Source organism: Nerophis lumbriciformis, linkage group LG31 (assembly GCF_033978685.3).
Source record: "Nerophis lumbriciformis linkage group LG31, RoL_Nlum_v2.1, whole genome shotgun sequence".
Taxonomy (NCBI): Eukaryota; Metazoa; Chordata; class Actinopteri; order Syngnathiformes; family Syngnathidae; genus Nerophis; species Nerophis lumbriciformis.
This window is the reverse complement of record NC_084578.2, coordinates 6,973,018-6,988,157: the sequence shown is the minus strand read 5'-3', so window position 1 is coordinate 6,988,157 and position 15,140 is coordinate 6,973,018. Positions and strand designations below refer to the sequence as shown.

General features: G+C 36.5%; 1 protein-coding gene across 2 annotated transcripts in view; it reads left to right on the top strand.

Annotated features, from left to right (window-relative positions):
- Positions 1-15,140, top strand: part of thsd7ba (thrombospondin, type I, domain containing 7Ba) — a 518,989-nt gene that overhangs the window by 180,612 nt on the left and 323,237 nt on the right. For both annotated transcript variants that reach the window (XM_061926051.1, XM_061926050.1), the window contains exon 6: positions 6,001-6,159. In XM_061926051.1, coding sequence (XP_061782035.1) covers positions 6,001-6,159 — 159 coding nt within the window. The remainder of the gene's footprint in view (positions 1-6,000; positions 6,160-15,140) is intronic.

Here is a 15,140-nt window from a genome sequence, read left to right as displayed (position 1 = left end):
TGTGGATCCACTACTACCAGTCCAAAATAGTCAGAATCCCCCATTGGGGTTGATGAAAGGATGGTCAGCGGCTGAGAGCTGCGGCCAACCATCATGACCCCGCACTCCCTTCCCTCTGTTGCTAGATATCTGGAGATGCACGTTGTAATATGTATATGTGCTTTGCTATGGAGGTTTTTCCCCTTAGGAGCCCAGTCAAAATTTTATTTTTTTACTCATCGTTCCCCAGCGTTTGACCTTTTTCACATCTTTTACGGGGCGCCTCGTGGCGACCCATCAGCGTTCCTGTTCTGTAACCCTGTACACTGTTTCTTTGTCTCATCTTGAACGGGTTTGTGCTGAAAACAAAGTTCCGTTGTACTTGTGCAATGCCAATAAAGACCTACCTACCTACCTCATACTTGCCAACCCTCCCGGATTTTCCGAGAGACTCCCGAAATTCAACGCCTCTCCCGAAAACCTACCGGGACAAATTTTCTCCCAAAAAAACTCCCGAAATTCAGGCGGACCTGAGTGACGTGTTGACAACACACAACAACAGTGTCTACCGTAAAGCAGTTCGTCTGCCGTAAACAGCAATGTTGTGACACTTTTAAACAGGACAATACTGCCATCTACTTGTACATGCATATGTGACCCACCCATAATGTATCACATTTTTGTGTTGATTTATTTATTTTATTTTGTGGTTTGAATTCGTTTTTGGAGCTGTCATTACACATTTATCAGTATTCACATTGGTCAGTAGGGGGCAGTAGGGCGTTTCTTCCCAATTGAACGCTATCACCTGCAGACCGGAAGTGTCTTGTCATTCCTGATGAGCGCGACCAGTCTGTGAACAATTGAAACGTCCTGTGTGCTTTTTCCTCCTGTATAACAGGTTAGTTTTGGTGAATCAACTCACTGAATAGTATCCATGTGATATTTATAAGTTTAAGTACACATTCTGATGATGGATTCTAACTCTAAAGTGTTTGTGAGTTGTAGTTTGTAAATGAACACTGAAATTCAAGTATTTATTTTATTTATATATATATATATATATATATATATATAAACCATCACCCAACCATGCAAATGTTGCATTTCCTTTGGAAATCGAGGTCCCAGAGTCTGGAGGAAGACAGGAGAGGCACAGGATCCACGTTGCCTGAAGTCTAGTGTAAAGTTTCCACCATCAGTGATGGTTTGGGGTGCCATGTCATCTGCTGGTGTCGGTCCACTCTTTTTCCTGAGATCCAGGGTCAACGCAGCCGTCTACCAGCAAGTTTTAGAACACTTCATGCTTCCTGCTGCTGACCTGCTCTATGGAGATGGAGATTTCAAGTTCCAACAGGACTTGGCGCCTGCACACAGCGCAAAATCTACCCGTGCCTGGTTTACGGACCATGGTATTTCTGTTCTAAATTGGCCCGCCAACTCCCCTGACCTTAGCCCCATAGAAAATCTGTGGGGTATTGTGAAAAGGAAGATGCAGAATGCCAGACCCAAAAACGCAGAAGAGTTGAAGGCCACTATCAGAGCAACCTGGGCTCTCATAACACCTGAGCAGTGCCAGAAACTCATCGACTCCATGCCACGCCGCATTAACGCAGTAATTGAGGCAAAAGGAGCTCCAACCAAGTATTGAGTATTGTACATGCTCATATTTTTCATTTTCATACTTTTCAGTTGGCCAACATTTCTAAAAATCCCTTTTTTGTATTAGCCTTAAGTAATATTCTAATTTTGTGACACACGGAATTTTGGATTTTCATTTGTTGCCACTTCAAATCATCAAAATTAAATGAAATAAACATTTGAATGCATCAGTCTGTGTGCAATGAATAAATATAATGTACAAGTTACACCTTTTGAATGCAATTACTGAAATAAATCAAGTTTTTCAAAATATTCTAATTTATTGGCTTTTACCTGTATGTATATATATATACATATATATATATATATATATATATATATATATATATATATATATATATATATATATAGCTAGAATTCACTGAAAGTCAAGTATTTCTTATATATATTTATATCTTAACCACGCCCGCAACCACGCCCCCCGCCCCACCCCCGACCACTCCCCCTCCCGAAATCGGAGGTCTCAAGGTTGGCAAGTACGACCCACCTACCTACACGAATAAAAGCATTTTTGTTTGAAAACGTCACCATAATCACATATTTGGCTCAGGTGAACATGGCGGGGAATATTTCACCATTGAGCACAGCTGACATTGTTTGTCGACTACCCACGGGGGTGTTTTCCCTGCCCACAATGGAGCATTTTTTATTTAATCTAATATTCCAGCTTGACGCACCTCCGCACATCAATGCATATCAAATTTCCATTTAAATGAGAGCCCCAAAGAGAGATCCAGCAAAATGTCCTTTCTGCATAATGCCTTCTTACTCCGAGTCATTTGACACGCCGTTTGATCCCCTGTGCGGGGGAAAACTAACACGCATGCTTAAACACGTGGATAAAGTGCACATAACATTTATCGCCTTTGTGCGGGCGATGATTACAGCGCGATAGACATCCAACGGCAGTAAATTGTTTTTCGAATTAGTGGAGCGAGAGAGGCATCGGGAGCCATCGCGTCGGTTTACATCGCTTGAGGCCGCGGCGGCGGTTGTCCACGCTGCGGCTTACGCATTGATCTTGTTTTTTTTCCCACGCTTGCTGGTGCACCACTCGCTCAGAAGACTCACCTCTGACCTCCGAGCACTCTGCATATGAAAGTGTGAAAGCGGAGGGAGGCTGGTGTGATGTATATTTATTCATGTGATAGTTGGACATGTTGGACGCCTTTATCCTACTATTCATCACACGGACTGATTATAATGTGTGATTATGTCAAATTGTTGAGCCCATACATTTTTAATAATAATAATAGATTTTATTTGTAAAAAAAAAAAAGCACTTTGCATTGAGCAAAAATAAAAAAAAGATAATGAAAATAAAAAAATAGAACAGCCTAATAGCTAGAACTGGCACACATATATATAAAAAAAAAGCCTTTTTTTATTTATTTTGGATTTTTTCACAGCATATTACTGTAAATGGGAAAAAAGGTAGCATTTTTTTTAATGATAAATTCTGGCAACTGAAATGCCATTTTTTTTTTTTTTTTTTTTTACTATTAAATACATCCATCCATCCATCCATTTTCTACCGCTTGATATACTTTAAACTGTTTTTCTGGCACTCAGAAACTAACTTGTTTTCAGCGAGGGCCACATTGCAGTTATGGTTGCCCTCAGAGGGCCCCATTGTAACAGTATATAAATATAAATGTAAATAATTATCATTTACATATTTTAATGTCCGTTGTTAAAAAAAAATTTTTTTTAAATGCAGATTTTGCAGTTAAAAAAACCCTGGAAAAGTCGCCAGAACTACACAATAAAATTTGCTTTTTTTTAAAGTGTTTGATTTATTTTGTATTTTTTCACAGCAGAGTACTGTTTTTTTTTACGATAAAATTCTGGCAACTGAATTGCCTTTTTTTTTTTTTTTTTTACTGTTAAATCCATCCATCCATCCATCCATCCATCCATTTTCTACCGCTTGATTTACTTTAAACTTTTTTTCTGGCACTGAGAAATTAACTTGTTTTCAGTGAGGGCCACATTGCAGTTATGGTTGCCCTGAGAGGGCCCCATCGTGACAATATGTAAATATAAATGTAAGTAATTATCATTTATATATTTTAATGTACGTTGTTGAAAAAAAAATGTTTTTAAAATGCAGATTTTGCAGTTAAAAAAAACCTGGAAAAGTCGCCAGAACTACACAATAAAATTTGCTTTTTTTTTTTAAGTGTTTTATTTATTTTGTATTTTTTCACAGCAGAGTACTGTAAATGGAAAAAGACGTACCGTTTTTTTTTTACGATAAAATCCTGGCAACTGAACTGCCATTTTTTTATTTATTTTTTTTACTGTTAAATCCATCCATCCATCCATCCATTTCCTACCGCTTGATTTACTTTAAACTGTTTTTCTGGCCCTCAGAGGGCCCCATGGTAACAGTATGTAAATATGAATGTAAATGACTATTATACATATGTTTTAATGTACACTTTAAAAAAAAATTTTTGCAGATTTTGCAGTTTAAAAAACCTGGAAAAGTTACCAGAACTACGGTACACAATAAAATTTGCTTTTTTAATTTAATTTAATTTTTTTTGTATTTTTTCACAGCATATTAGTGTAAATGGGAAAAAAGGTAGCGCAGTTATTTTTTTACGATAAAATTCCAGCAACTGAAATGCCATTTTTTATTTTTTTTTACTGTTACATCCATCCATCCATACATTTTCTACCGCTTGATTTACTTTAAACTTTTTTTCTGGCACTGAGAAATTAACTTGTTTTCAGTGAGGGCCACATTGCAGTTATGGTTGCCCTCACAGGGCTCCATCGTAACAATATGTAAATATAAATGTAAGTAATTATCATTTAAATATTTTAATGTACGTTGTTAAAAAAAAAAATTTTAAATGCAGATTTTGCATTTTAAAAAACCCTGGAAAAGTCACCAGAACTACACAATAAATTTGCTTTTTTTTTTAAGTGTTTTATTTATTTTGTATTTTTTCACAGCAGAGTACTGTAAATGGAAAAAGACGTACCGTTGTTTTTTTTTTTTACGATAAAATTCTGGCAACTGAATTGCCTTTTTTTTTTTTTTTTTTTTTTTTTTACTATTAAATCCATCCCTCCATCCATTTTCTACCACTTGATTTATTTTAAACTGTTTTTCTGGCACTCAGAAACTAACTTGTTTTCCGTGAGGGCCACATTGCAGTTATGTTTGCCTTTACAGGGCTCCATCGTAACAATATGTAAATATAAATGTAAGTAATTATCATTTATATATATTAATGTACGTTGTTAAAAAAAAATAAAAAATGCAGATTTTGCAGTTAAAAAAACCCTGAAAAAATCACCAGAATTACACAATAACATTTGCTTTTTTAAAGTTTTTATTTATTTAGGATTTTTCACAGCATATTACTGTAAAAAAATGGGAAAAAATGTAGCACAGTTTTTTTCCGACAAAATTCTGGCAACTGAAATGCCTTTTCTTTTTTCTTTTTTTACTGTTAAATCCATCCCTCCATCCATTTTCTACCGCTTGATTTACTTTAAAACTGTTTTTCTGGCACTCAGAAACTAACTTGTTTTCAGTGAGGGCCACATTGCAGTCATGGTTGCCCTCAGAGGGCCCCATCGTAACAGTATATAAATATAAATGTAAATAATTATAATTTATATATTTTAATGTATGTTGTTAAAAAAAAACATTTTTAAATGCAGATTTTGCAGTTAAAAAAAACCTGGAAAAGTCGCCAGAACAACACAATAAAATTTTATTTTTTTAAAAGTTTTTATTTATTTTGGATTTTTTCACAGCATATTGCTGTAAAAAAATGGGAAAAAATGGGAAAAAATGTAGCGCAGTTTTTTTACGACAAAATTCTGGCAACTGAAATGCCTTTTCTTTTTTCTTTTTTTTACTGTTAAACCCATCCATCCATCCATCCATCCATCCATTTTCTACTGCTTGATTTACTTTAAACTGTTTTTCTGGCACTCAGAAACTAACTTGTTTTCAGTGAGGGCCACATTGCAGCTATGGTTCCCATTTAGATCTACTAAGGTCTGACATGTTTAGTAACTTCACCAGTGGCAGTAGCTAGACAAAGAGGGCGGTGCGTAACTGGCAACGTGGATGTGACACACTCATTACTTTTCTAATTGGTCAAACGGTGGAGGTCGGGGCATCAAAATGAAAACAATAAAAATATTTCCGGGCTGTAAATCAAATTTTGAAATGAGCATATCCCGGCTGAACAACTGTTATCAGTTATAGAGGTATTGGAAAAGAACATGATTTATTAACGCCATTTGACATGTCAGGGCCATTTAATGGTGACTTGACATGACATTATTACATATGGCTCCTTTAATTCTTCACTTCTGTTTGCACAGTGTCCAGACCAGTGACTGCCAGGCTGTGTGCCGGTCAGGAACCTCCCCTGGCCGTCAAGAACTGCTCCATCCCCTGCCAGCACCACTGCCTGCTCTCCCACTGGTCCCCCTGGGGTGCCTGCGTACATGACAAGTGCAAAGATCCGCATGGGAAGAAAGGTACTGTCGGGAAATGGTATTCCAGATGACATAGAGGTGTGCAGTATATACTGTATAAACATGATGATTTGAAATCCTCACCAAATTTGCCTGATCTGAGTTTTGGATCGACTTAATGAAGTTTTACAATATAACTAAACCAACTCATACTTACTCAAGCGCCCTATGTGTGATGTCTGTATCAGTGTTTTAATGCATATTTGTACGTGCTATTCTAATGTAATGTTGTTAGTATTTACCGTAATTTCCGAACTATAAGCCACTACATTTTTCCTACACTTTGAACCCCGCGGCTTATAAAACACTGGGGCTGATTTATTTATTTTTTGTGTTCTGGCGCCATCTTTTGGACCCGTTCGCTCACTGCAGGTGCTGCGGGGTGAACGTGTACTGTATTTCCATCTGTATAGTGCTTTTGACCGGAGGTAAAAGTGCTCTTCCGTCTACTAGTCGTCCATAGCGTTCCTACTCTTCATTCACACTCCAAGCAACAAGTGTAAGTTTTACAATATAACTAAAACAACTCATACTTACTAAACTGTCCCATGTGTGATGTCTGTAGGAGTGTTTTCATGCTAATTTGTACATGTTTTGGTAATGTAATCAAGCCAGCATCGTTAACATTAACTAATATGCCAACACGTTTACAAACGTCTGTTTTAGTATTATTAACTGACAATGGCATTATTTTTTGTATTGTTCCAGTTTCACAAATTCCTCAGTAAATTCACCAAAAATGTCACCGTGGAGTTATTGAGTCTGTTTAGCTGATTGGAGAGCTAGCTTCCACAACTAGTGGGTTCATGACGATGACTTCTGTTTTGTCTGATCAGCCGTTTTACTGCCGTGTTACAGACACCGTTCGGAAACAATTAAGGTATGCAAATAAACATTTACCAAAACTTTCGGTGTAAATAACTTGGCAGCTTATATATGACTTATATATTAAATATGAGTTGTGGCTAATATACTGTATGAAAAAATATATTTTTCTCCCTAAAAACTTACCGGTGCGCTCGATAGTCCGAAAAATACGGTAATTTTGACACTTTGACTCCCGCAGAATATACATAAATATAATAAAATATTTATGTATATTTTAGGCTCCATAATGTGCCACACATTTTTAAAGGTCTGGACTACAGACAAGCCAATCTAGTACCCGCTATGAAGCCACGCTGTTGTAAAACATGGCTTGGTTGGCATTGTTTTGCTGAAATAAGCAGGGGCGTCCATTATAACGTTGCTTGGATGGCAACATATGTTGCTCCAAAACCTGTATGTACCTTTCAGCATTAATGGTGCCTTCACAGATGTGTAAGTTATCCATGTCTTGGGCACTAATACACCCCCATACCACCACAGATGCTGGCTTTTGAACTTTGCGCCTAGAACAATCCGGATGGTTCTTTTCCTCTTTGTTCCGGAAGACACGACGTCCAAAGTTTCCAAAAACAATTTGAAATGTGGACTCGTCAGACCACAGAACACTTATCTACTTTGCATTAGTCCATCATTTCAGGCCCAGCAAATCCGGCGGCATTTCTGGGTGTTGTTGATAAAGGGCTTTCACTTTGCATAGTAGAGTTTTAACTTGCACTTACAGAGGTAGCGACAAACTGTAGTTGCTGACTGTGGTTTTCTGAAGTGTTCTTGAGCCCATGTGGCGATATCCCTTACACACAGATGTCGGGATGAGGGTTTGAAGGTCACGGACATTCAATGTTTATCATGCTTAGTGCAGTGATTTCTCCAGATTCTCTGAACCTTTTGATGATATTACAGACCGTAGATGGTGAAATCCCTAAATTCCTTGCAATAGCTGGTTGAGAAATGTTGTTCTTAAACTGTTCAACAATTTTTTCACGCATTTGTTGACAAAGTGGTGACCCTCGCCCCATCCTTGTTTGTGAATGACTGAGCATTTCATGGAATCTACTATTATACCGAATCATGGCACCCACCTGTTCCCAATGAGCTTGTTCACCTTTGGGATTTTCCAAATAAGTGTTTGATGAGCATTCCTCAACTTTCTCAGTCTTTTTTGCCACATATGCCAGCTTTTTTGCAAAAAATAACAAAGTTTTCCAGTTCGAACGTTAAATATCTTGTCTTTACAGTCTATTCAATTGAATCTAGGTTGAAAAGGTTTAGCAAATCATTGTGTTTACAATTTACACAACATGCCAACTTCACTGGTTTTTGGTTTTGTAGCGAGAATACCAAAGAGTCTCCCTGTAAAACAGTTGTATACCGAGGGATGATGTTCGAAACCGGTTCTCCCGGTTGTTCGATAAGAAAAGAACCGATTCCATGGACTCTAATCCCTTTTAGAGAACCAGTTCCCGTTATCGAGGCCACTATAGTAAAGAAAAAGAGTTGGTTCTTTATTCGAATCCCTGGGAACAAATCCCTTCCCACAGGAAATGCCCTGTGGGACGGCAATGTTATGCCCATTTGATTGTAGACTCTTACTGACACCTTTGTGGGGATATGAAAATATTACGCGTCATTAGTTTGGGCACTTCCGGGTTGGCGACGTCAGTTAAGTTCATGAGACAATTGAGAAGTAGACAAGTTGTGTTAGCTCTTACAAGCCTTGGAAAAGATAAGTCTGTAAGTAAACGGTTTAACTTGTTTATGTAACTCAATATTAAGGTGGCAAGTGGTTAAATTTGATACTAAGATGTTTATTGAAAGACGATTTTTGTGCACTGTTTCAATGGATGTTTTGAGGACTTAAAATGGCTGCCAGTCGTGTATTTCCACCATCGAAACAGTTTCAACACTCAGAAGTATTTGTTTGATGATAGTACTGTATATTTGTGTGAAGCTAGTATTTACATATTGTGTATTACATTCCAGTATGTTAATTGAATCACATCGCTTATACATTTGTCATTGTGTGTATTTCAGTTAAAAAATAAATAAAAATAACAGTCCAGTGCAAGACAAAAGTAAAGATAGGAAAAGACAAAGCAAGATCAACAACAATAAAGAGCCCAAATGGATTAATCTGCTTTGGGACTGTCATGACTTGGTCCTGGGTGTTTGCTTTTCCGGGATGCAACGGAAAGTTGGCTCGGGCGAGACGGGAATGTAAGTACATAATTTATTTTAAACACTATAACTACAAAAAGAAGTAAACAAAAGGCGCGCACAATGGCGGAGAACAAACTATGAAACCAAAAAGACTATAAACATGGAACAAAAACTTACTTTGGCATGGGACATGAAGCATGATCTAAGAGGATGAAGAGTGTGTAGAGCATAATTGTGGGATGTCGTCAGAACGACAAACTGAAAACAATGAACTTAAATACTACAGACATGATTAACGAAAACAGGCGCGTGACTCAAAACGTGAAACAGGTGCGTGACGTGACAGGTGAAAACTAATGGTTGCTATGGTGACAAAACAAAACAAAAGTGCACAAAAAGTCCCAAAACAAAACCGAACATGACTAAAACAAAACATAATCACACAGACAATGCAGGGACTTTATTAGACGTCTTGGATTGTTTGTTTGCTGTCTGCCTGTGTGTGTAGTTAGTATGTTCCAATAGCAGCAGAAGTGCACTTTTTGGACAGCTGTATTATTTTCAGTTTTGTGCCCAAGGGACTGATTTTATTTAACAGTATATTATTATTTATACACCTATAGTGATGACAGAGACAGGTTGTTTTTGTTTTACTGTATATAGTCATGTCTGTGTGATCATGTTTTGTTTTAGTCATGTTCGGTTTTGTTTTTTGGACTTTTTGTGCACTTTTCTTTTGTTTTGTCACCATAGCAACCATTAGTTTTCACCTGTCACGTCACGCACCTGTTTCACGTTTTGAGTCACGCACCTGCTTTCACTAATCATGTCTGTAGTATTTAAGTTCATTGTTTTTAGTTTGTCGTTCTGACGACATCCCACATTTATGCTCTGCACATTCCTGCACACTTTTTTCATGTCCATCGTTCATGCTGCTCCTTTTGTCCATGCCAAGTAAGTTTTGTTTATTAATACCACAGTTAGTGTTTTTGTTTAATTGTTCATAGTTTCCGCCTTTGTGCAAGTATTTGTTTTCATAGCCAAGTTGTTTCTCCGCCACTGTGCGCGCTTTTTGTTTGTACTTTTTTTTGATAAAATTAAATAAATCATGTACTTACATTCCCGTCTCGCCCGAGCCAACTTTTCGTTGCATCCCGGAAAAGTAAACACCCAGGATCAAGTCTTGACATATATATTTGATTTTTCTGAAAAATCCCACTTAATATACTTTGGGTAACAACAGTCAATATATATATTTTTTAGGGGGGTAACAGTCAATATTTATTTATTTATTTTATTTTATTTTTTTCTTATAAAATAAAAGTGAGCTTTTGTTAATATTAACAAATATTGTGTTTTTTTCCATATACAACAACCTATCTGGATTCGATTAGAGCAGGGGTGCTCACACTTTTTCTGCAGGCGAGCTACTTTTCAATTGATCAAGTCGTGGGGATCTACCCCATTCATAAATATAATTTATATTTACTTATTTATGAAACATATGTTTTTGTTAACAAGTTGAAGGTGTTTAATGATAATACAAGCATGTTTAACACATATAGTTAATATTGTTAATAAATTAAAGGTGTTTAATGAAAATACAAGTATGTTTAATACATATAGTTAATATTGTTAACAAGTTAAAGGTGTTTAATGATAATACAAGCATGTTTAACACATATGGTTAATATTGTTAATAAGTTAAAGGTGTTTAAAGGTAATGCAAACATGTTTAACACATATAGTTAATATTGTTAACAAGTTAAAGGTGTTTAATGATAATACAAGCATGTTTAACACATATAGTTAATATTGTTAATAAGTTAAAGGTGTTTAAAGATAATGCAAACATGTTTAACACATATAGTTAATATTGTTAACAAGTTAAAGGTGGTTAAAGATAATACAAGCATGTTTAACACATATAGTTAATATTGTTAACAACTTAAAGGTGGTTAAAGATAATACAAGCATGTTTAACACATATAGTTAATATTGTTAACAACTTAAAGGTGGTTAAAGATAATACAAGCATGTTTAACACATATAGTTAATATTGTTAATAAGTTAAAGGTGTTTAAAGATAATACAAGCATGTTTAACACATATAGTTAATATTGTTAATAAGTTAAAGGTGTTTAAAGATAATACCAGCATCTTTAACACATATAGATTCCTTTCTTTCATGAAGACAAGAATATAAGTTGGTGTATTACCTGATTCTGAAGACTTGCATTGATAGGAATCAGACAGTGGTGCTGATAAGGTCCGAGAAAAAAAGTCCTCCTTTCTGTCCAATACCACATGAAAGTGGTTGGTTTTTGGCATCTTATTTATCCAGCTTCCGTACTCCTTTGTATACACTTTACAAGAAATACATTGTCGGCAAACTCCGTAGCTTGCTAGCTTGTGCACGCCAGCTTTCTGAGACTCTTATTTTGTTAGCGCAACTGTGCAGTCGGTCTTTGGAGTTTTGACGACAGGTACGGCGCCAGAGTCTGTTGAAATAAAGTGTTTCTCGCCTTCCAGTCGGTAATTTTAATGAGCTGGCAGCAGCCAGCGTCATCTCAGAAGACCCTCGGGTGCCGTGAATGTCAATCAAGTGACGAAAGTGACGTCATAGTGAAGATTTACGATCGCTCATTTTTAGGACTATTTTTTTTAATGGCTGGCTGGCGATCGACTGACACACCCTCCGAGATCGACCGGTAGCTCGCGATTGACGTAATGAGCACCCCTGGATTAGAGAATCGATAAGGAATCGGTTCGATAATGTCATGTCTGTATTATCATGTTTTGTTTTAAGTCATGTTTTTGTTTAGTTTCTGTCTTTTCACTCCCTTGTCTGGTCACCATAGCAACCATTAGTTTTCACCTGTCACGTCACGCACCTGTTTCACGTTTTGAGTCACGCACCTGCTTTCACTAATCATGTCCGTAGTATTTAAGTTCATTCATTTTCTGTTGTTCGGCCTGACGTCCTCACCCCATATATGCTTCTGCACACCCTTATGATCCTTGCTGCTCTTTTTTCATGCCGGTTCCATGCCAAGTAAGTTTTTGTTTATCAAGCCACAGTTTAGGTTTTGTTTAATTGTTCATAGTTTCCGCCACTGTGCGCGCTTTGGTTTGATCCTTTTTTGTAGTTCTAGTGTTTCAATAAATCATGTACCTTCATTCCCGTCTCGCCCGTGCCAACTTTCCGTTGCATCCCGGAAAAGCACACACCCCGGACCAAGTCATGACAGATAAGAGTATTCGATAATGGGCTCGAACTCGATAATTTCTTATTAAAAACATCCCTATGTATACCCTCAGACAGAGTGTTTCTGTGATTAAAGTGCGAGTACACTTCAGTTTTTCTTGTAAAATTTGGACTTGCGTTGTGTAAAATGACTACTTTTATTATAATACTGCCAAAATGTTCAGTTTTTCTTGTGAAATTGTGACCTTTTTCTTGTGAAATTCCAACTAATTTTTCACGACAAGCTTTTTTAAATTTGCATAGCATGTATATATTATTAATGTTGTAAACACAAATCTTTATATATCTAGAAAGGGTGGTCCTAAAAAGGTAGGCATTTTTCAGAGGTCTCAAATTGATGGAGAGTCTCGTGAGCGTTTAATGTCAGAAAATTACCCAAGATGCAGCATTCTTCCAACTGTCTGGCAGATGGTTGGAAACAAAGGATCTGACAGGAAACGTAGCTGGTAAGTAAGTGATATGATTTCAAATTGACACTGATAATTGCACAGATGGACAAGATGTGGCAAATTAGCACACAGTGGGGGGGGAAAAAATATACATATTTACTGCTGAGTTCCAGGACAGATTGCTGAGTTATAATTTCACCAACCGGCTGCTCTAAGCTGAGTAACTCCAATCGTGCAGAGTACTCAGCGAAGCACTCTGCATGCAAATCATTGCATTTGAGAGCCACACCGTGTTTCCACCGTCTGAACGGTAACTGTCGAGGTAATCTGGCTAACCGAAGAGACGGCGATGCCCGACTTGGAAAAGAGGGAAAGGTAATAGAGTTTGAATTTCATACTCTTTGGTCACTAAGTGACAGCCTGAGAGGAAGCGAGAGGAAGCAATGTGCGAACAAACGACGGCTGATGGAAGCCAGAGAGCGAGCACGCCTGTGGCTCCGCTCTGCGTCCCCGGGAGGTCGGAAGAGATAGATAAGTGTGTAAGTGTGTGTGTTCTTGTATTTCTTCTTGAGACATCAACAAGGAAAAGTACCTTTCATATGAGGAGGTGCGAACAAGTGATGACATAAGTCATGGTCCAAATACGGAAAACCATTGCATCTAATAGAGAATGTCTCATTTGCACCCCCTGGTGGTGAAATCTATCAAAATGAGGGTGGTCCCAAAAAGGAGGGATTCTTCAAATTGAGTGTGTCAACATATGAAATAACAAGTGTGTAAGAAATTGAAATGCGCCCCTTTTGGCCAAAATTAATAAAAAATAAATATGTATATAGAGACATGCTGTAATAACTTCAAGTAAATAATGAAGATTAAAAAGCAATTACAAACAAAAAATTCAAAAACAAATTAAATAACAAACAGCAGTCTTTTTCTCACAAAGTGTCAACTTTTTTTCCTATTAAATTGCAAACAATTTCTCATATTCTTTCTGTTTCTGTAATATTGCAATATTATTAAAAATGATTACTTTCTAATGTAAAATGATTAGCTTGCAGTGCAAAATGGTGACATGTCATATAAAATTTTGATTACCGTATTTTTCGGAGTATAAGTCGCACCTTCCGAAAATGCATAATAAAAAAGGAAAAAAACATATATAAGTCGCACTGGAGCCCGGCCAAACTATGAAAAAAACTGCGACTTATAGTCCGAAAAATACGTATCACAATATTGCCAACATTTAAAAGTTTTTTTCTAAAATTGTGACTTTACGACTCTTTTCATAAAATTGCCCACATTTTAAGCTTTTCCTGTAAAATTGTGACTGTTATTGAGTACAATTCCAACTTGTATCATAATATTGCACAAATGTTCAGTTTTTCTTGTAAAAATTTGGACTTGCGTTGTGTAAAATTACTACTTTTATTATAATACTGACAAAATGTTCAGTTTTTCTTGTGAAATTGTGACATTTTTCTTGTGAAATTCAAACTAATTTTTCACAACAAGCTTTTTTAAATTTGCATAGTATGTATATATTATTAAAGTTGTAAACACAAATCTTTATATATCTAGAAAGGGTGGTCCTAAAGAGGTAGGCATTTTTCGGAGGTCTCAAGAATATAACAAATACAATAATGTGTGTTTGTGTGTTTGTGTGTGTGTGTTCTTGTATTTATACCCTTCTTGAGATGCCAACAAGGAAAAGTACCTTTCATATGAGGAGGTGTGAACAAGTTAGGACATAAATCATGGTCCCAATACGGAAAACCATTGCATCTGATAGAGAATGTCTCATTTGCACCCCCTGGTGGTGAAATGTATCAAAATGAGGGTGGTCCCAAAAAGGAGGGATTATTCTAATTGACTGTGTGTCGGTTTTATAAGTGTTCCCCCTCTGGTCAACATATGAAATAACAAGTGTGTACAAAAATTTAAAGTCCTCCCCATCTGGTCAACATATGAAATAACAAGTGTGTGTAAGAAATCAAATTGCGAACTCCTTTGGCCAAAATTAATTTAAAAAAAAAATATGTATATAGTGACATACTGTAATAACTTGAAGGAAATAATGAAGATTGAAAACCAATTGCAAACAAAATATTCGAAAACAAGTAAATTAACTTTTTCTCACAATGTGTCGACTTTTTTCTTATAAAATTGCGAACAATTTCTCATATTCTTTCTGTTTCTGGAATATTGCAATATGTTCTCGTAAAATTATTACTTTTTTATGTAAAATTATTACCTTTCAATGCAAAATGGTGACTTGTGTCGTA